At 44.7% G+C, this 23,098-nt stretch overlaps 1 protein-coding gene across 1 annotated transcript in view; it reads left to right on the top strand.

Annotated features, from left to right (window-relative positions):
- Positions 1-926: 926 nt before the first annotated feature.
- The window catches only part of LOC127572459 (probable ATP-dependent RNA helicase DDX60), a 104,061-nt gene continuing 81,889 nt past the window's right edge, over positions 927-23,098 (top strand). Inside the window, exons 1-9 of the mRNA XM_052019745.1 lie at positions 927-1,424; positions 8,868-8,937; positions 9,701-9,890; positions 11,734-12,090; positions 14,126-14,242; positions 15,161-15,325; positions 16,948-17,100; positions 19,455-19,599; positions 22,278-22,433. Coding sequence (XP_051875705.1) covers positions 1,046-1,424; positions 8,868-8,937; positions 9,701-9,890; positions 11,734-12,090; positions 14,126-14,242; positions 15,161-15,325; positions 16,948-17,100; positions 19,455-19,599; positions 22,278-22,433 — 1,732 coding nt within the window. The 5' untranslated portion in view covers positions 927-1,045. The remainder of the gene's footprint in view (positions 1,425-8,867; positions 8,938-9,700; positions 9,891-11,733; positions 12,091-14,125; positions 14,243-15,160; positions 15,326-16,947; positions 17,101-19,454; positions 19,600-22,277; positions 22,434-23,098) is intronic.

The following is a 23,098-nucleotide window of genomic DNA, read 5'->3' as shown; positions in this document are numbered from 1 at the left end:
GGGAGATGGCCGGAATTGAGAGGAGAAGAGAAGTAGCAAGAAAGGAATCTGAGATGTTTGGTGCACTTAGCAGGGGTGTAACTACCTGCCTTTCATCTTACACCCAAGACAAGACAAGACAAGACAAGACAAGACAAGACAAGACAAGACAAGACTAGACAAGATTTCTTTATTAGTTACATGTACATCAAAACACACAGTGAAATACACCTTTTACGTAGAGTGTTCTGGGGGCAGCCCGCAAGTGTTGCTACGCTTCCGGCGCCAACATAGCACGCCCACAACTTCCTAACCCATACGTCTTTGGAATATGGGAGGAAACCGGAGCACCCGGCGGAAACCCACGCAGACACGGGGAGAACGTACAAACTCCTTACAGACAGTGGCCGGAATTGAACCCTGGCCTCTGGCGCAGTAATAGCGTTACGCTAACTGCTACACTACTGCTTAGGCTTCTCCATGATAGCAGTAAGAACTCCTTAATCAACAACACCATCTCTTCTCTTACATATCACACCAAAGAATGTTGAACTCTGTCCTGTTCCTCATCCAATCACGTTTCTCTGTTGGCAACCAGATCACATTCCTATTGCCACTAGCACATAGTGAAAGGGCAGTGCCTTTACGTGCTCTTTTATCCTTCGATTATCAGATCAGTACTGAGCCCCATGTCCCTGCTCTTGATGTAAACTTCATTAACAATAAACAGAAAAAGTCCAGTGTTCAGATACCTTAGGAATTACATGTTGGCATTATTTGCATTGAGTCAACTTAGTTTCATTTCAGTGGAAGTGAAACTTATTGGAGTGTAACAATATGTAATTTCCTGTGTGTAGTTTCACTTGTTGGATATAAATGATTGAGGTTGCTATGCACTGTCACTTTTCAGTCGTTGAGTTAGTGTCAGGATGCATTGTAGCTGAGGACCAAAGGGAAGCAGAGGCTTGGGTGACTGGCCAGTTGGTGAAGTGGTGTGGCCAGGATGACTACAACAGGTTCTGAGCCTGGTCAGTGAGTCCCCTTTGGATTGAGGAAGGGCAAAGCCATGGCAGAAGCACCTGAAACCCAGGATGTCCTAGGTTCAAGAGCAACCAAAACCAGGGTGATGAGACACTCCTCCACACCTGAGGAACAAAATGCAGGTCGAGGTGGTCTAGGGGAAGCAGATCTGGACGAGGAAAACACAGTAAGTCCAGACGAGGACAAGGAGGAGAGTCTGGATGAGGAGAGCAAAGAGAATCTGGATGAAGAAAGTGTGGGCGATCTAGATGAGGAAACCTGGATGAGGAGTGCCGAGGGCTCAGATGATGCAGGGATGTGGTTGGATGAGACTTCTAGTTCCACAGAATCAGAAGAATCAGAAGAGGAAGGTGTCACCTGGGATGGAACTGTGGGCTCAGAAGTCTCCAAACAAGAGAAAGTTGGTAAGCATCAATCTGAAACCCAACCAAACCTTGGTAATTGTAAAATGGTGATCTTCAGGGGTGTTTTTAAGAAGAGGCATAGTGTGGGGAGGGAAGTATGAGGTGGGAATAATATCTGAGTGAACAATGTAAAAGTTGGTGATCATTTTGATATTTCCTTTCCCCACACAAATTTCCTTCCATACCAGGCTGGGAGGTGTGCAGGAGATCAGTGTATCTGGGGATCACGGGTGTTGCCCTGGGAGACAGGTAAAGTGGTGGGAGAGGGCCAAAGGTTCTGAGGACAGGGTGGAGAAGTAAGTGGGTGGGAGGTATTGCATGGGATGTTAATGAACCGTCAAACCGAGCCCCCATCTACCGAAGAAAGGAATCCACCACACCATTTGGATGCAGGAGAGATCTGGAGACTTTTGTTAATGCAAACCACAATCATCATAATCAAGTTAATATATTTTGTGCGAAGCTATCGTGGTTCGAAATCGAATTTCATCCTTTTTCAATGTAAGTCGCGATGTGGACATTTGCAAGACCAGTATTTATTGTCCATCTCTAATTAGGGTAGCACAGTGGCACAAATAGCAGAGCCAGTGCCTCACAGCTCCAGCGACCGGGGTTCCATCCTGACCTCGGGCCCTGTGTGTGTGGAGTGTGCACGTTCTCCCTGCGTGGATTTCCTCCGGGTGCTCTGGTTTCCTCCTGCATCCCAAAGGCATTCGGGTCAGTAAGTTAATTGGTCCCTGTAAATAGTCCATAGTGTGCAGGTGAGTGGTAGAATCTGGGGGGAGATAATGGGAGTGCAGGGAGATTAAGTTACAGGGAAAATTATTGGGGAATGGGATTGATCTGTGAGCTGGCATAGACTCAATAGGCCAAATATTCTCCTTCCATGTCGAAAAGTAATATAATATTTAATTGCATTTGAGAGCATGCTGGTGAGCTGCCTCTTTGAAGATTGCAGCACCAATGCTGTGGGCACAGAAGTCCTGGGATCAGAGAAAGAAGCAACACAAAAGTGCTGGAGGAACTCAGCAGGTCAGGCAGCATCTGTGGAGGGAAATGAACTGGAGATAGATTTCCAAATTTAGGATGGTCTGCGATCTGGAGGGAAACCCGGCTTTCTCATGCACCTACTGCACTTGCTCCTTGGTGGTGAAGGTCGTGGGCTTGGGAGCTTCTGTTAAAAGCCCTGATGAGATGTTGCCTACAATGCATTAGTGATGGAGGGAGTTAATATCTATTAATGTTGAAGATTGGATGAAGATAAGTGAGTTGCTTTGTCCTGGATAGTGTTGAGCTTCTCAAAGTCAAAGTCAGTTTATTGCCACATGCACAAATACATGTGTGCACTTGTGCAATGAAGAACTTACAGCAGTATCACAGGCACATAGTATCAGATAAGTAGCATTCACAAGAAAAACATGAACATGATTTTTACAAGAAAAAGAACACAATTAGAACAAAAAAAAGTCCATTGCAGTGATCAAACTGGTCACAGTGTTGCTATACTGAGGTAGTGATTAGGGTTGTGCTAGTTGGCTCAAGAACAGAATGGTTGAAGGGAAGTAGTTGTTTCTGAACCTGGTGGTGTGGACTTCAGGCTTCTGTACCTCCTGTACGATGGTAGCTGCGAGAAGATGGTGTGGCCCCGGTGGTGGGGATCTTTGATGATGAATGTTGCCCTCTTGAGGCAGCAACCTCCTGTAGATACTACCAATGGTGGGGAGAGATGTGCCCGTGATGTATCAGGCTGAGGCTTTGCAGCTTCTTGCGTTCCTGCACATTCGAATTGCCATACCAGACCACGATGCGAGGATACTTCCAACATTTTCATGCATGTTGTTGGAGCAGCACTCATCCAGGTAAGTGAAGAGTATTTCATCACACTTCTGACTTGTGGCTTGTAGATGGTGGAAAGGCTGTGGCATGTCAGGTGAGTCACACACCATGGGAAACCTTGCTTTGAGAGCCTCAGCGTTTATGTGACTACTCCAGCAGTGGTGACTCCTTCCCACCTGAGCTGGATGTCGATGGTGAGGGACTCACTGTGAATGGTAATGCCATTCAATGTAAAGGGAGGCAATTCCATTTTCATTGATGGTCATTACCTGGTGTTCTTCATCGATTCCTCACTGTTCTTGCTTTCATTAATCGGGGTATTGAGTATTGGAGTCAAGAAGTTATGATGCATCTCCTTTGAACTCTGGTTAGGCTGCATTTAGAGTATTGCGTGCAATTCAGGTCAGCTCACTATAGGAAGGATCTCGAGGCTTTAGAGAGGGTGCAGAGGAGGTTTACTAGAATGATGCCTGGATTAGAGGGCATGTGCTATAATGAGAGGTTGGATAAACTTGGGCTCTTTTCTCTGGAGCGGTGGAGGCTGAGGGGTGATCTGTTGGAAGTGTATAAAATGATGAGGGGCATAGATAGGGTGGACAAGCAATATCTTTTTCCCATTATTGAGTGATCCAATACCAGAGGGCATGCATTTAAGGTGAGAGGGGGTAGGTTCAGAACAGACGTGAGGGGTTAAGTTTTTTACTGAGAGAGTGGTAGATGCCTGGAATGCGTTGCCTGATAGGGTGGTGGAGGCAAATTCATTGGGGGCTTTTGAGGGGCTTAGATGGGCACATGAATGAGAGGAAAGTGGGGGGATATGGGCATTCTGTAGGTAGGAGGGAATAGCTATGTCAGCACAACATTGTGGGCCGAAGGGCCTGTTTTGTGCTGTACTGTTTGTTAACCTCAGAGCATTTATCAGTGGAGTTTCAAATCTGCATACAATTGGAAGGTATACTTGGGCCAGTTTTGAAACCTTCCTCTAGTTACCTGCAGAAATTTATTGACAGCACCAAATACAAATTCATTCCTGAACCATCACAAATAGACAACATTTTAATATATATTGAATCTTTGTGGAGTTTGATGAATGCTGGGTTAATGACAAACTTGGTGTTTTAATCAATGCCCTGTTCCCTACCTACTTTTTTGAACTGATTAAAATCATTACTGATTAGAATTATTGGATATTCATGATATTATACAGCATTCAATTTTTACAGCATTCAATTTTTTATTAAAAGTAGGGTATTTAAAATTGTATTGATGTCCTAACACTCAAACAGTGAGTATGTTTCAATTTGCTGTGTGTTCAAAACAGTATGAGCAAAATTCATCATGGAATGCCTTGTGGCTGAGGCCTGCTCATTGTGTTTATTTGTTTTGAAACCAGCTGAACATTTTGCATAAACAGAATGTGCCAGGAGTCGAAGAGCCTGGTGGATAATGTCTTCCCAAGCACACCTACAAGTAATTGAGATGAATTGCTTCTGGTTGTATTTAAGGGGATATTAGTTTAAAAAACAGAGAGGAGAAGGGAATGATGAGGAGGATAGGTAGGGCCCTGTGGAGTGTTGTGGAACAGAGGGACCTGGGAGTATAAGTACATGGTTCCCTGAAAGTGGCATCGCAGGTAGACAGGGTGGTGAAGGCTTTCGGCACGCTGGCCATCATTGGTCAGGCCACTGAGTATAGAAGTTGGGACGATATGTTGCAGTTGTACAAAACGTTGGTGAGGCCTCATTTGGAATATTGTGTTCGGTTTTGGTCACCCTGCTATAGGAAAAATTGTCATTAAGCTGGAACGAGTGCAGAGGAGATTTACGAGGATGATTGCCGGGACTTGAGGGACTGAGTTATTGAGGGAGGTTGAGCAGGTTGGGACTTTCTCATTGGAACGCAGGAGAATGAGGGCCGATTTTATCCAGGTGTATAAAATCATGAGGGGTGTAGATAGGGTGAATGCACACAATCTGTTTCCCAAGGTTGGGGAATCAAGAACTAGAGGGCATAGGTTTAAGGTGAGAGAGGAGAGATTTAATGGGAACCTGAGGGGCAACTTCTTCACCCAGAGGGTGGTCGGTATATGGAACAAGCTGCCAGAGGAAGTGGTTGAGTCAGGTACATTAACAACATTTAAAAGGTACTTGGACAGGTACATAGATAGGAAAGATTTAGAGGGATATGGGCCAAATGCAGATAAATAGGACTAACTTAGATGGGAATCTTGGTTGGCATGGACTGGTTGGGCCAAAAGACTTGTTTCTGTGCTGTATGACTCTTTGACTTAAGTATTGGAAAGAGCATGGACCAATTGGGCCTGGACTCACTGGGCTTGTTTCTGTGTTACATACATGAGGGAATTCTTACTCGATTAGTTGGACTGAAAACCTCTCTCCTCCTGGTGATTTATTGAGCAGGGCCTTGACACTCAGGCACAGTTTTGAATCCCTCCAAGTTTACATCTTTGTGACTTCCCTCAGCTGCAGGAACCCTGCAGATCCGATTCTGACCTAAGGTGCTATCTGTGCAGAACTGCATCTTCTCTCCATGACCTTGAAGATTTGAAGGTTTCCTCCCGCATCCGAGGAAATGCTGGCTACTTTAAATTAGTGTAGACAAGTGGAAAAAGAGTCAATGGAGAGTTGATGGGCATGTGTGAGAGAGAATAAGTTGTAGGGTTCCAGAGAGAGAGGAAGGGGCCTGATTGGTTGGCTCTATAGGGAGCTGTCTTGAATCCAATTGGCCAAATGGCCTTCTTCTGTATTGTAAGCCTTGCTGAAATCCCTCCTCTTCACTACTACTGGTATCTTGAAACCCCTCCCTATTGTCTTCCAAATATCATTGGCCCAATATTGGCACCCATGCTGTTAGATACCATGGCCCCATGCCCTTGAGAATCTTTTATCTAGGGTCGAAATGTATCTTGTATCTTTTTCCTGAGCTCGAAATGTCTAATACTAAGGGACGTGCATTTAAGGGGAGAGGGGGAAGTTCAAAGGAGATGTGCGGGACAAGTTTTTTACGCAGGGAGTGATGGGTGCCTGGAATGTGCTGATAGGGGTGATGATGGAGACAGATACGATGGAGGCATTTGAGAGGCTCTTAGATAGACACATGAATGTGCAGAGAATGGAGGGATGTGGACATTGTGCAGGCAGGAAGCATTAGTTTAGTTAGGTGTTTAATTACTAGCTTAATTAGTTTGGCACAAGATCATGGTGTACTGTTCTATGTTCTTTGTACGGATTCCCTCCATGACCTGCCCTACCTCTCATTCAAGTGAGTTTTTTATTAGTTTTTTATCTCTAAGTATGGCAGGGTTGCTAGTTTCATGTTGATGATGAGGTATCTTGAAGTGTGTTAGTGCATTTAAAGGCACTATATAGCTGCAAGTATTAGCAATTAAATGGTTCGTTAGCAGCTGCCACCAGTTGTAAAATCATCACGTCTGCCCAAGCAATGATGACTCATTAAAAAGGCTCACACCAAAGGTAAAGCACTAACCTGCACTGTTAAAGCATATTCCTCAAACACTGCCCTGTCTCACCCAGTAAATGCTAGAAAGACTCAGTGGGTCAGACAGAATCTGTGGAAAGAGAAGCAGAGTTAATGGTTCAGGTCTGGGACCCTTTGCCAGAACTGGGAGAGAAGAAACAAGTTAGTTTTCAGTAACAAAGAATGTAGGGTAGGATGGGAAATATCTCTGGTAGTGAGAGAACAAATGGGTTAATGTGGTATTTAGATTGAGATTATACTTCCGAGAACCCCTTCGAACCTATTGTTAATCCCTCACACTTTATCTTTATATATTTATACAGGGGATGTCTTTGCAGGCTGAGCCAGCATTTAACTGCCCATCCCTAGTTGCCCTTGAGAAGGTGGTGGTGAGCTACCTTCTTGGACCGCTGCAGTCCTTGGGGTGTGGGTGTACCCACAATGCTGTTGGGGAGGGCGTTCCAGCATCTTGACCCAGCGCCGGTGAAGGAATGGCGATATATTTCCAAGTCAGGATGACTTGTGGCCTGATAGCTTTCTGTGATTTTTGCCTAAAAAGGAACCTGCAGCAAATTAGCTGAGAATGTGCAATAGGGAATGAACCATGTGGGAAGGATTATTAGCAGGGAATGTAAGAGATGTTGGGAGTGGACAGATCTTCTAGACAGATGACCAGAATGAATGCGGGACTATCAGTCTTTAGACAGGATTTTGAGGATTTCAGGGAATTCAGCAATGGGAGGAATGGGAAGGCTGAGTGGCAGAGATCAGGAAGGTTCTGAGGTGGAAATCAGACATTTCAAAGAGGGGAATCAAGAACATTCGGCAATTGAGCAAAGTTGAGTGGAAGGAACTAGCAAGTCTTAACGATGGAAATCTGGGAGGTCCCGAGGTGGGGATCAGGAAAATTCAATGACCGGTTTCAGGAAAGTTCAGTAGTGTTTCAGGGGAATTAAACAGTAAGAATCTCTGTTTCTTTGTCTGATATTATTGTCACACATACTGAGGTACAGTGAAAAACTTTATTCTGCATGCTGTCCGTTCATTCCAAAATACCTCTCGTTGTCTTGGTGAAGCAGCCAGCATAATCAAAGACCCTACCCACCCGGGACATTCTCTCTCCTCTCCTCTCCCATCAGACAGAAGATACAGGAGCCTGAGGGCACGTACCACCAGATTTAAGGACAGCTTCTACCCCACTGTGATAAGACTATTGAACGGTTCCCTTATACAATCAGATGGACTATGACCTCACGATCTACTTTGTTGTGACCTTGCACCTTATTGCACTGCACTTTCTCTGTAGCTGTGACACTTTACTCTGTACTGTTACTGTTTTTACCTGTACTACATCAATGCACTTTGTACTAACTCAATGTAACTGCACTGTGTAATGAATTGACCTGTACGATCGGTTTGTAAGACAATCTTTTCACTGTACCTCGGTACAAGTGACAATAATAAACCAATACCATCAGTACATTGAGGTAGTGCAAGGGGAAAAGCAATAACAGAATGCAAAATATAGTGTTACAGTTGCAGAGAAAGTGCAGTGCAGGCAGACAATAAGGTGCAAGGGCCATGACGAGGTAGATTGCAAGATAAGAGTTCATTTTTATTGTACAAGTGGTCCATTCAGGATTCTTATAATGGTGGTATAGAAACTGTCCTTGAGCCTGGTGGTACGTGCTTTCAGGCTTTTGTATCTTCTGCCCATTGGGAGGGGGGAGAAGAGAGAATGACTGGGGTGGGAGGGGTCTCTGATTATGTTGGCTGTTCTCCTGAGGCAGTGGTAAGTGTAAACAGAATCAATGGAGGGGATGCTGGTTTTCGTGATGGATTGGACTATGTCCAAAACTCTCTGCAGTTTCTTATGGTCTGGGGCAGAGCTGTTGCCATATAGATAGGATGCTTTCTATGGTGCATCTATAAAAATTGGTGAGGGTTAGTGGGGACATGCTGAATTTCCTTAGCCTTCTGAGGAAGTAGAGGCGCTGGTGAGCTTTCTTGGCCATGGTGTCTATGTAGTTGGACCAGGACAGGCTATTGGTGATATTTAAGCTGTTTTCAATTGATAGCAGCCAAACACTGTCTAACGTTGTCTTTCAGAAGGAGCGAATCCTGCCAAGACTTTGAAAAGTTTGTCAACGTATTTGACCAGAATATTTACAAAATTTCAGTAAGTATTGATCAATTAGCTCAGCAGACCAGTCATATTTATTTGATGTAAAAACAGAAAATGCTGGAAACACCCAGCAGGTCAGGCAGCATCTGAAGGAAGACAAACAGTTAATGTTTAAGTTTGAAAACCCTTCGTCAGAACAGGAGCAGCAGAGTATATTACAAGACGAGACAGACGTAACATAACTTTAAATTAACATAAATTATACATAACTTGCATGTGTGCAAAATGCACAACAAAATAAGCGTAACAACACTAGTGCAAGATTGAGAGGAAGAGAAAAAATATATAGTCTGAGGTAGTGTTAATGTTTTTGTTAATGTTATTGTTTTATGTTAATATTATTGTTAATATTAATGTTAATAATTAATAGCAAAAATAATAATTAATAATTCATGATGTTAATATTAAAGTTGATGTTAATGTTGGTTCAAGAACCTGACGGCAGTGGGGGAGAAGCTGTTGTTGAACCTTGAGGTGTGGGTCTTTGGGCTCCTGTATCTCCTGCCTGTCTGTTTTCTGTAAATTATGAATTAATTCTTAAAGCATTAGCTTTGCTCATTTCCTGTCATACTTTTGATTGAGGTTCTCCAATCTATCACATCTAAGTCAAACCTCAAAACTACTTGGTATCTTTCATTTGAGTCTCTTATATAACAGTGACTGTTCTTTAGAAGTACTACATTGGATGAGAAGTGGTTTGGACATCTTGAAAGCCCTTATGTAAATGCAAGTTTTTTATATATGTTTCTTCAATCAGCAGGACAAGCTTGCTCCGTGACTTTGTTGAATCGGAGTTCTTTGTCATCGATGGTGACTCTTTAATGATGATGTACATTCACAATGCAACTGTTGACCCTGGGCAGAACCTGCACTTTTTTTATCTGGTGGAATGGTTCCTGTCTGACCTGATCCAAAAACAGGCAAAGTTTGTCATCGCATTCTTTAAGGTGAGAATTAAATCCAAAATTCTGTCACATTGATGTTTTTTATTGGCAAAGCTGGTTGTTTCACGTGGGGCTGCGTGGAGAAAATGCTCATGTGGGTATGGTAGCATAGTGATTACTGAACCAACAGAGTTCTGGACCATTGATCCAAAGATGAGAGTTCAAATCCCACCAAGGCAGTTGGGAAATTTAAATTCAAGTAATTAAATCAGTCTGGGATTAAAGGTAATGTTGGAAAAACCCATCCAGTTTACAGATGTCCTTCAGGATGGAAATCTGCCATCATTATCCAATCTGGCCTGCACACAGGTCCAGACCTTACAATGTGGTTGACTCTTACCTGCCTCCTTGATTCAAGGTAATGAAAGGTCATTGGCTTATAAAATATCTTCCTACCTCCGCTAACGATACAACTGAAGATAAGATAAGATAAGATTTCTTTATTAGTCACATGTACATCGAAACACACAGTGAAATGCATCTTTTTTTGCGTGGAATATTGTGGGGACAGCCCGTAAGTGTCGCCACATTTCCGGCGCCAACATAGCATGCCCACAACTTCATAACCCGGAGGAAACCGGAGCACCTGGAGGAAACCCACACAGACACGGGGAGAACGTACAAACTCCTTATAGACAGTGGCCGGAATTGAACCCGGATCACTGGTGCTGTAAAGCCTTACGATAACCGCTACACTACCGTGCCTGATGAAGTTGCTTCTCCCACACCAATTAATCCAATGAGCCTCTATTGACCTCATTACAATTACCTGCCAGAATGTTTGACACAACAAAGTTGCCAAGATAAGACTATTTCTTTTATCCTTGAGACATACTGCACTGTATACACAAATTTTGAGGAGGCTCTGTTATGTCCCAGTTCCAGCCCCACATATAACACTGGATATTATGGACCTTGCCTCTTTAGTTGAGCTAGAATTAGAACATGGAAAATAGAACATGGAACAGTATGGCACAGGAACAGGCCCACTATGCTGTTCCAAACTAATTGAATTTATAATTAAATCCCGAACTAAACTACTCCCTTCTGTCTACACAAGTCCATATCCCTCCTTTCTCTGCATATTCATGTGCCTGTCTAAGAGTCTCTTAAATGCCTCTATTTGTCTTCACTATGACCCCTGGCAGCACATTCCAGACACCCACCACTCCCTGTGTAAAAAACATGCCCTGCACATCTCCTTTGAACTTACCCCCCTCTCACTTTAAATGGATGCCCTCCAGTATTAGACATTTCAATCCTGGGAAAAAGAAACGGCTGTCTACTCTATCTATGTGCCTCATAATCTTATAAACTTCTACCAGGTCTCCACCACTCCAGAGAAAACAACCCAACTTTGTCCAACCTCTCCTTATAGCACATGCCCTCTAATTCAGGCAGCACCCTGGTAAACCTCCTCTGCACCCTCTCCAAAGCCTCCACATCCTTCTTAATGGGGCGACCAGAATTGAATGCAATCCTCCAGATGTGTCCTAACCAGAGTTTAATAAAGCTGCAACATAGCTTCCTGACTCAGTGCCTTCACTAATAAAGGCAAGCGTGCCGTATGTGCTCCTTACTACCCTTTCAACTTTCATGGATTTGGACCTCAAGACCCCTCAGTACATTGATATTGTAAAGAGTCCTGACGTTAACTGTGTACTGTCCTTTTTGTTGGATCTCCCAAAGCGCAACACCTTACACTTGTCTGGATTAAACTCCATCTGCTATTTCTCCGCCCATATCTGCTATATCCCATTGTATCCTTTGGCAAACTTCTATACTATCCATAACACCACCAATCTTTGTGTCATCTTCGTTCAGCAATTGTCGCTCTTTTCTCCAGGATCTTGAATGTATTTGGAACCAAAGTTGCCTGTATCTCTCGATCCGCACTACGCTGATTCTCCACCTTCAGCGCAACACAAAGATCCCAGTCCACACAGAGTTCTCCAGCTGTTTTGATCCCAAATGGAAGACCTTCTTGGAGGAGAACCACCCTTATTTTGTGATGATTTCCGATACGGCTAATCCGAAAAAAAAGAGGGAATGTCTTTCCACTGGACTGTTCCACAACCTGATGATCCACACACTGGGAAATGGAATAAATGTTGTCCTCACGTCAGGAGTCACTCAGGACATTCTCAGACTATATGGCTACCACAAGACCAGCAATGCAATGATTATTTCAGTGTTTCAAGAGGTAAAATTACAAAGTTCTGAAACATATTTACTTTTATTTCGGCCTAACCATCATTGTTTGATCCAACTGTGGTGTAAATATGATTTATTTCTATTAATCTTTTCCAATGAATTATCCATCTTTTACTCACCTTATACTTCACTCAGTTTTAATACAGTATCTATTAATTCTCAACCTTGTTTTCAAACCTCTCTTCTGCATAAGTCTGGAAAGTTTGTCAGCCAAATAACTCTCCACAATCCCTCTGCTCCTCCAGATCTAACCTCACACCATTAGCTATTTCTAAGGCTTCTGTTTCCAAGGCTATCAGCTTCGAAATTCCTTAACTCTCCCATCTCCTTCCCTACTTTAAGAAGCTTCTTAGACTCTACCTCTTCCACCAAACATTTGATCACTGTCCTTTTGTAATTCTGAAAAAAAAGCAGAGAATGCTGGAACCACTCAGCAGGTCAGGTAAGAGAGGAACAGAGTTAATGCTTTGGGTCAGAGATCCTTCATCAGACCTTCTTGATGCCTTCCAGCGTATTCGACTTTTATTTCAGATTCCGGCATCTGCAATTGTTTTGCTTTTCACTTAATATTGTTTTTTATGGATTGAACATAGAGAATTGAACATTACAGCACAGGAACAGGCCCCTTGCCTACCCTATCTACGCCTCTCATAATTTTATAAACTTCTATCAGGTCTCCCCTCAGTCTCCAGCGTTCCAGAGAAAACAACCCAAGTTTGTCCAACCTCTCCCCACAGCTCATACCCTCTAATCCAGGCAGCATCCTGGTGAACCTCTTCTGCACCCTCTCCAAAGCCTTCCACATCCTTCCTGTAATGGGGCGACCAGAATTGCACACAATTCTCCAAGTGCGGCCGAACCAAAGGTTTATGCAGCTGCAGGGAAGTTATATAGATAAGATATCGTTATTTGTCACATGTACATCAAAACACAGTGAAATGCATCTTTTGCGTAGAGTGTTCTGGGGGCTGCCTGCAAGTGTTGCAACGCTTCTGGCGCCAACATAGCATGCCCACAACTTCCTAACCCGTACGTCTTTGGAATGTGGGAGGAAACCGGAGCACCCGGAGGAAACCCACACAGACACGGGGAGAACATACAAACTCCTTACAGACAGTGGCCAGAATTGAACCCGGGTCGCTGGCGCTGTAAAGCGTTATGCTAACCGTTACACTAACTGTGCCTGCTGGGGCAGATCAGCCACAATTATGTTGAATGGCGAGGCAGGCTTGAGGGGTCAAGTGGCCTACTCCTGCTCCTATTTTCTTGTCTTCTAAAGTTCTGCTCAATAGTGAATCCAGAGCTGCAAGCACTGCAGACCTGAAAGACATTACACAGTGGGAGGAGCACGATTGTGGAGGGATTTAATAAGCAAGATACCTCATAGTAAAAACTATTGATGTATAAGATGGAGGCAGTGCATGTCAGCAAGAAAAGGCATGATGCATGTCAGGACACTGACAGTGGGTGGCAGGAACTGACGCTGGTAGACCAGGTTTCATTGCAGATCAGCTGCGATATGACCAGATGGTAGAAATAGTCTTGGGGGGCTGAATGGCCTCCTCCAGCTCCAGTTCAAGGGAGATAAGTAAGACAGCTGGCAATGATTTCCTCAGCAGTCAACGTAATCCATGACCCCTCCCATCCTGGTCAATCTCTCTTCTCCCCCGCCTCCCCTCATCGGGCAGAAGGGCAGAAGTTACAAAAGCTTGAGAACACGTACCACCAACCTCAAGGACAGCTTCTATCCCGCCATTATAAGTCTCTTGAACGGACCTCTTGTATGATAAATCTACCTTGTTGTGTCTCTTGCACCTTGTTGTCTGCCTGCGCTGCAGTTTCTCCGTAACTGTAACACATTCTTTTCCCTTTGTACTACCTTGATGTACTTATAGTTGGAATGATCTGACTAGATGACATGCAAAGCAAAAGCTATTCACCGTATCTCGGTACCTGGGACAATAATAAACCAATGATCAATTCTCTCTGTGCTGAATGTCCTGCTCTTCCCCCTTACAATGCAGAAGGCAGAGGATCTGAAACGTGCTGAGGATTGGATGCTGAGTTGTGCACCGGCATTTCACTCCCAAGTCTTTTGTGGCACTGATGGAAAGAAACTGATGCAGACTCTCCACAGCGAGGTAGGATTTCTTCCTGTCATTCAGGAAAGTCAATCTTCAACAAAACCTGGAAAATAATTGTCTAACAATATTGCCAAAAATCAGATTTTCTGGCTCAAACCTAAATCATTGTCCCAATAGTTCTACACCATGTCGAGCAAACTTCCTGATTGTTTAAGCCAGTTGCTCTCTCTACACAATGAAAGAAAAACTCTGGATTGCAGAATTCCACAATAATCAGCAAGTTGGATGGCATGAGCAGGGAGAGAAACAGAGTTAACATCCTCACAGCTCCAGTGATTGTGGTTCAGTCCTGACCTCGGGTGCTGTCTGCGTAGAGTTTGCATGCTCTCCCTGTTACCACATGGGTTTCCTCTGGGTGTTCCGTTTTCCTCCCACATCCTAAAGACGTGTGGGTCAGAAGGTTAATTGACCGCTGCAAATTGTGCCCTAGTCTGCACATGACTGGTGGAATTCGAGTTGGGCGGGGGGAGTGGGAGTTAATGGGAAAGTAAGAAGAATAAAATTGGGATTGGTATAAGATTAGTGTAAATGTGTGCTCAATGGCTAGTATGGACTCAATGGGCCAAAGGGCCTGTTTCCATGCTGTATGATTACAGGTTTAACAGGTTTGGTAATATTAATCATACCTGTGGAAACTGAAAGATAAACTTAGTTTCTCCTCTCTGTCTATTTGTCTCTGTCTCTGTCTCTCTCTTTCTGTCTCTCACTCTCTCTCACTCTCTCTCTCCATCTCTCTGTCTCCCTGTCTCTGTTTCTGTCTCTGTCTGTCTGTCTGTCTCTCTCTATCTCTCTCTGTTTCTCTCTGTATTAGTTGTAAAGTGTTGTGGGAGGTTTGGGGGTAATGGGCACGAGGGGGTCCTGTTATAATGGGAGGTGCTTGCTAAATGGAGAGATGACCACGTTCTACCTCCCCAGATTCCCCAAACCATCTCTGCACTGAAACTTCTATGGCCCCAAGGAGTAGATGTCCGGAGGATTGTATGTGCCGTGTCTTGTTCCGTGGCACTGAAAATCTATGGCTACATGGTGGCAATGGCCAAATCTACAGGAGATGAGACTGGAGCATCAGCCAACAAAGAGGTGAATCTGTTTCCCTAACTTTCCCTAACAGTTAACGGCAGGACCCTTAACAGTGTTGATGTACAGAGGGATCTTGGGGTTCAAGTCCATAGCACCCTGAAACTGGCCACAAAAGTTGATAGGGTGGTAAGGATGGCGTGCTTGTCCTTGTTAGTTGAGGCACTGAGTTTGAGTCAGGAAGTTATGTTGCAGCTTTATAAAACTCTGGTTAGACAGCATCCTGACTGTTGCATTCAATTCTGGTTGACCCATTACAGGAGGCTTTGGAGAGGGTGCAAGAGAGGTTTACCAGGATGCTGCCTGGATTAGACAGCATGTGCTACAAGGAGAGACTGGACAAACTTGGGTTGTTTTCTCTGGAGCAACAGAGGCTGAGGGGAGACCTGATAGAAGTTTATAAGATTATGAGGGGCAAAGATAGAGTGGACAGCTAGTTTCTTTTTCACAGGTTTGAAATGTCTAATACTAGAGGGCATCTATTTAAGGTGAGAGGGGGAAAGTTCAAAGGAGATGTGCAGGGCAAGTTTTTTACACAGAGAGTGGTGGGTGCCTGGAATACTCTGCCTGGGTGCTGGTGGAGGCAGATACGATAGAGGCATTTAAGAGGCTCTTAGGCACATGGATGTGTAGAAAATGGATCATGTGCATGCAGAAGGGAATAGTTTAATTAGGCATCATTAGTTTAATTAGTTCAGGACAAGTGGGCCAAAGGGCGTGTTCCTGTGCTGTACTGTTCTATGTTCTATAACTATGTGTGGGGTGCTGCATGCTTTGCTTGGCTTGGAGTTCCCCAGGAGGTGAAAACAACTAGACTGTGGTATCAGAGTGTAATTGGACTGGGCGCATGTCCTCCAGCACTACAAAGTGGAGTGGGACCAGTTGTAGGAGCAGTGTTTAGCACTAATGTCTCACAGCTCAAGAGAAGTGGCTTTGATCCTGACCTCGGGTGCTGTCTGTGTGGAGTTTGATGAAGAGATGTGATGAAGCTAGAAAGGGTACAGAGAAGATTCACTGGAATGTTGCCTGGACTGGAGGGCTTGAGTTATAAGGAGAGACTGGATGGGCTGGGACCATTTTCCCTGGAGTGAAGGAGGCTGAGGGTGACCTTGTAGGGGTTTATAAAATTATGGGTGGTATACATAGGTTAGTCTTTTTCCAGGGTAGGGGAGTTTCAAACTAAAAGGCATAGATTTGTGAGAGGGAAAAGATTTAAAGGGGACCTGAGGAGCAACTTTTTCACGCAGAGGGTGGAATGAGCTGCTGGGGGAAGTAGTAAAGGCGGGTCCAATTACAATGTTTAGAAGACATTTGGACAGGTATATGGATAGGAAAGGTTTAGAGGACTATGGGTCAAATGCAGGCAAATGGGACCTGTGTAGATGGGCATCTTGGCTAGCATGATGAGTTGGCTGAAGAGCCTGTTTCCGTACAAGAATACTCTATGAATTGGGATATCTAACACGAGATCCACAAGGTTCCAGGAAGGAGGCATCACTGAGGGAGGAGGCATTTTAAATTGTTTTGTTTTGGTTTTTTGAACATTGAGGGTGGGGTGATATTTGCCTCAGGAGTTTATTTTAATGTCAGTTCTTACAATCTGGTTTTGGTGCATGTTTGAACAGGAGGAGCTGGAAGAACTGTCGGAGCAGGGAGCGACAGAGCTCTGCCGAACGTACTGCCTGCACGTGGCTCTTCTCCGCAAACTGCCATTGGCCCAAAGAGCTCTCAAGAGCAAGGCCAAATGGAAAAATGCAGCGATGCCATTCCTGTTGTTGGTAAGTAGAGAGACTGTTGTCCAACAGAAAACAAAAACGGCCATTGGCACAACTGGCTCATGGCAATACCTCCTGCTGCTGGTCCAAGTTTTGTGTTATACCCCACAGCTGGCTCTGGTTGGCTGTTATACTCCACAGCTGGGTCTGATTGGCTGTTACACCCTAGAGCTGCTTCTGGTTGGCTATTATCACAGCTGGCTCTGATTGGCTGTTATGTCCCATAGTTAGCTCTGGTTGGCTGTTATACCCCACAACTGGCTCTGGTTGGCTGTTATACCTCACAACTGGCTCTGATTGGCTGTTATATCCCATAGTTGGGTCTGGTTGGCTGTTATATCCCACAGTTGGCCCATGTTACCTATCACACTCTGCAGGAGCTTCCATCTTCTTACCTCACCATTCTCGCTGTATCGTACAACTGCTGAGATGGTGGAAGGTGAATGATGACTTTTGATCCCATCAACACCACCCTCTGAGAGATGGATAACAAAGCAACGTCCTCATCCAGGGAAGTGTGGAGACAAAGAGTCCCCTGAAGTATGTCAATGTTATTTGTCTCAAGGACTCCACATGGTAACACCTGCCACACTCTTATGAGCTTGTAGAGTTGTTATGGCACAGAATGACGTAATTCAGTCCATCATTTCTGTTCCATCAGTACGTTGTCTACCCATTCCCCAGAGCAATGCAGGTTATTTTCTTTCAAATGCCTGTGCAGTTTTCTTTTGGAAGCCCTGGTTGATTCTGCTTCCACCAATAAAAAGAGATTTTAGTCACATCCTCATTGTATCTATTGCCCAAAATTTGAAATCTGTGTCCCTGCTCATAGAGTCACAGAGCACAGAAAAAGGCCAACTCGTCCATGCCAACCAAGATTCCCATCTAAGCTAGTCCCATTTGCCTGCATTTGGCCCATATCCCATTAGGCCTTTTCATCCATGTACCTGTGTCAAGTCAAGTCGAGTTTATTGTCACATGCACAAGTACAGTGAGGTACAGGTGACATGCAAATCTTGCTTGCAGCAACATTACAGGCACGTCGATTCAGACAACAGCACTCAGAACATGTTACGCATAAATTATACAAGACAGTAATGAAAAAAAGAGACTGCAAAACACGATATTAGTGCAAAAGAAAACACGTCCATGTACAAATGCCTTTTAAACACTGTAATTGTACCCACCTCTACAGCTGCCTCTCGCAGCTCGTTCCATATACCCACCACCCTCTGTGTGAAAAAGTTGCTCCTCAGGTCCTTTTTAAATTTTTCCCCTCCCACCTTAAATTTATGCTACTTGAACCATCCACTAATGGGAATAGCTCCCTCTATTCACCGTGTCCAAACTCATTGTGACTGCCATCAAATCTCTCTCAACCTTCGTTGCTCCAAGGGGAACAAGCTCAGTGTCACCAGTCTAACCTTGTAGTGAAATCTCTTGTCCTTGGGACCATTCTTCTGTAACCTCTCATGGACCTTCACATCCTCACTATTATAACGCCCTTAGTCTTGGTCTCCGATTCAAGATGCAGAACGTTCCTCTTAGAACAGCTTTTACTAGACCTGAGAAGACCAGGTGAGAAAACCAGTGAGAAGACAGGTCAGCGTCTCTGAATGGTAGGCACGACTTCAGCCTAAATGCTCAGGCACGGATTACTATACATGTGGAGGAATATAGAGCTTCCCCTTTTCCTACCTTCAGTCCTGAAGAAGGCTTCTGACACGAAACGTTGACCACCTGCTTTTCTCCACGGATGCTGCCTGGCCTGCTGAGTTCCTCCAGCATCATAGTGTTTTTCATTGAAATGTGTAATACTAGAGGGCCTGCATTCAAGATGAGAGGGGGAAAGTTCAAAGGAGATGTGCGGGGCAAGTTTTTTACACAGAGAGTGGTGGGTGCCTGGAATGTGCTGCCAGGGGTGGTGGTAGAGGCAGATATGATAGTGGTGTTTAAGAGGCTCTTAGACAGGCACATGAATATGCAGAGAATGGGGGGATATGGACCATGTGCAGGCAGAAGGGATTAGTTTAGTTGGGCATTTAATTACGTCTAATTAGTTGGGTACAACATTGTGGGCCGAAGGGCCTGTTCCTGTGCTGTACTGTTCTATGTTCTATGTTAATTTACAAGGACTAATGCACCCTTTGCACTATTCACCACACATGCAGCTTGTAGGAAGCACAAAGACATGGTCATAGTAGATGCACTGGTGCCCACCACGAGAGCAGCAAGGAGCCAGCTAGAATCATGGGTTCATTCAGTGTAAAGTTCCAACTGAATCTGCTTACACCGTCCTTTCAGGCAGCATTTTCCAGATCAAACCAATTGTTGGGAATTTTCTTTCCTTCCCACAGAGGAGGATGGCAGAATTCTTGGTCCTGAAGGAACTGAGTACTACTCACGACTGGCCGGTCGACCTGACGTACTTGACTGACCTGAGTGATGAGCATCTCTTTAAAAGTGTAGTGAAGATCTGCTCTGAAAGGCCAGCTTGTACTGGTAAGTGTCTGAAGTGTCTGGTGTCTAGTAAGTGATCTGCTCTGAAAGGTCAGCTTTTACTGATAAGTGTCCTAACTGTGGCCCATACCAATCTCCTTAACCAGGATGTTTTTGAGCTGGGCTCAGTGAAGTTAAGTCTGGCACAGAGGGTAGCACTTTCACCTCTGATTCAGAAGGTTGTGAGTTCAAGTCTCATGAAAGTGTAGACCCTAAACATTTTGCCCATGTTGCTGTGTGAGGCTGTGCTGCAGTGTTAGAAGTGCCTTCTCTCAGATGAGACTGGGTGTAAAGGGTTCCACAGCACTACTTTGAACAAGAGCTGGGGGTTATCCCCCATATCCAAGGTGATATTTATCCCCCACTCACCAACTTTATCAAACATTGTCTAATCAGTAATGAGGTGTATGTTTGTATCAATATGTAAGTACATTGTATGTATGTCCAAGATTCCAACAGGACTTAGGTCAACTGGGAGAGTGGACCAAGGGGTGGCATATGGAATTTAACTCGGTCAAGTACAAAGTGTTGTATTTTGGTAAGTTAAACCAAGGCAGGACTTACATTGCAATGGTGGGGCCCTGGAGAGAGGTGTAGAATGGAGAGATCAAGGGACACAAGTGCATAGTTCCCTGAAAGTGGCGACAAAGGTAGACAAAGTGGCGTTTGGTTGAAGGCGTTTGGCACGCTTGCCTTCATTGGTCAGGGCATCGAGTACAAGATTTGGGACATCATGTTACAACTGTGCAAGATGTTGGTGAGACCACACATGGAGTATTGTGTGTAGTTCTTCTTGCCTAGTGATTGGAACAATGCCATTAAGCTGCAAATGTTGCAGAAAAGAATCACAAAGATGTTACCAGGATTCGAGGGCTTGAATTATAAGGATAGGCTGGGGCTTTTTCCTTGGAGGGTGGGAGATAGAGGGTGACCTCATAGAGGTTTATAAAATCACCTTTGTTACTTTCATCCAAGTCATAAAACTCCTGATGCATTCCAGACATCACTATCGTCTAAGGTCACTAGCAGCACAAGAGCAGGTTACAATCCACCTTCGAGTATGCTGCAGGTGTCATAATGCAGTGTGTGGGATCTTGCTGTGCACACATGACCCCCATTAAATTTATGGACAGGGTGCAGAAGAGGTTTACCAGGATGCTGTCTGGGTTAGAGGGCATGAGCTGTAAGGAGAGGTTGGACAAACTTGGGTTGCTTTCTCCGGAGCGGCGAAGGCTGAGGGGAGACCTGACAGAGGTTTATAAAAATATGAGAGACATAGGTAGAGTAGACAGCCGGTATCTTTTTCCCAGGATCAAAACCTTTAATGCTAGAGGGCATGCATTTAAGGTGAGTTGGGGGGGACGGGGCGGAGAATTCAAAGGAGATGTGAGGGACAAGTTTTTTTACACAGAGAGTGGTGGGTGCTTGGAGTGCACTGCCAGGGGTGGTGGTGGAGGCAGATACGATAGAGATGTTTAAGAGGCTTTTAGACAGGCACATGAACGTGCAGAGAATGGAGGGATATGGACCGTGTGCAGGCAGAAGGGGTTAGGTGTCATCAGCTTTATTAGATCAGCAAAACATCATGGACTGTTCCTGTGGTGTACTGTACTATGTTGTATTTTGTATTTTGTATGTTCCTATGTTCTAAACCAGTACCTTATCCGCAAAACATCATGGACTGTTCCTGTGGTGTACTGTACTATGTTGTATTTTGTATTTTGTATGTTCCTATGTTCTAAACCAGTACCTTATCCTCAAAATTGCACCATTGGCTGTAGGGTATTCTGGGAATGGCGGGAGAGGCACAATGTCTTTTATTTTGCACTTTTCCAATGAAGCTCCCCATTTAGCACATTGCTACATGGTTAAGCACGGGCAGGCACGGTAGGTGTAGCGGTTAGCAAAACGCTATTACAACGCCAGCGACCTGGGTTCAAATCCGGCTGCTGTCTGGAAGGAGCTTGTATGTTCTCCCCCGTGTCTGCGTGGGTTTCCTCCGGGTGCTCCGGTTTCCTCCCACATTCCAAAAGACGAACAGGTTAGGAAGTTGTGGGCGTGCTATGTTGGCGCTGGAAGCATGGCGACACTTGCAGGCTGATCCCAGAACGCTCTTCGCAGAAAGATGCATTTCACTGTGTGTTTCCATGTACATATGACGAATAAACATATCTTATTTTATCTTATCTAAGTTGCATCCTCACACTCTCAGGACCTGAGGTTATTAACACCGACATGTCACACACAAACATATGGAACTTCCAGGCAAAAAAAAGATTCTGTGAGACTGCTTTAAAGAAATAGGGAAACCTCCACATGCCTGGGTTGGTCTGTACCGCTGAGCCAACCATGGTCAAAAAAGCTCAGTATCCGGCCATTTTCACAACCTGTGTGAGGTCTTTGCATTAAAGCAGTAGGTGGGCTTCACAAGACGTGCTTCGGCTGTAAAGGACATTGGAGCTCCCAGATGCTGGGGAGACCACTGCAACAATATTACTTCCCTCCGGTGTTTCTCTCCTGATGTTGGTTTGTGAGGTCGGTGCTGGGGGAGGTCCCAAAAAGAACTGACATGTCCTGTAAAACCGTGTGATGAGTGGTGGGTGACCTGGATGTTCAGACTGCGGATGAGGTTGGTGCTACTCCAGTGTGATTCCAAAATTGTGGCTTCTGTTGCTGAACAGGATCGGAGCCCCAGCTGGGGAGGGAGATCGGGAGTGAGTATCGAAACATCTGGGAGGCTGTGGCCACGATTTCTCCTGCTCTTGATGTTGGATCTGCTCTCCCAGTGACATGCTCTCCTGGGCTACTTCTGCTGCCAGCAGACACCACAGAATCAGGTACCTCCAAACACCTTACAATTACTGTGTTTAGGAGACATTTAGACAGGAACTTCAATAGGCAAGGCATGGAAAATTATGGAGCAAATGGGGCAAATGTGATCAGTGTAGATGGGCAAAAAGGTCAACATGGATGTGGTGGGCCAAAGGGCCTGTTTCTGTGCTGTACAACGCTAGGACTGTATGACCTCCACACCCTTCTTGTTTCTGTCTCTGCAGGCGCTGCCTGATCTGCTGAGTGTTTCCAACGTTTTCGTTTTTACCTCAAAGCAAGCTCTGAACATCTATGCATCGCACACCAACACAGGATGACAACAACTAGGATTTTATTCATTGGAGCGTGGGAGACTGAGGGTTGACCTTATAGAGGTGTATAAAATAACGAGGGGCATAGATAGGGTGAATGCATGTAGTCTTTTTCCCAGGGAAAGAAAATCAAAAACTAGAGGGCATGGGTTTCAGGTGAGAGGGGAAAGATTTAGTAGGAACCTGAGGGGCAGCTTTTTCACCCACATGGTGGTCTGTATGTGGAATGAGCTGCCAGAGGAAGTAATTGAGGCAGATACATTAGTAACATTTAAAAGACACTTTGACATTTGGACAGGTACATGGATAGGATAGGCATTTGGTCAGCATGGACCAGTTGGGCTGAAGGGCCTTTTTCC

The sequence above is a fragment of the Pristis pectinata genome, chromosome 7 (assembly GCF_009764475.1).
Source record: "Pristis pectinata isolate sPriPec2 chromosome 7, sPriPec2.1.pri, whole genome shotgun sequence".
Classification (NCBI taxonomy): Eukaryota; Metazoa; Chordata; class Chondrichthyes; order Rhinopristiformes; family Pristidae; genus Pristis; species Pristis pectinata.
Note: the sequence above shows the minus strand (reverse complement) of the source record. Positions and strands in the feature narration are given on the sequence as shown.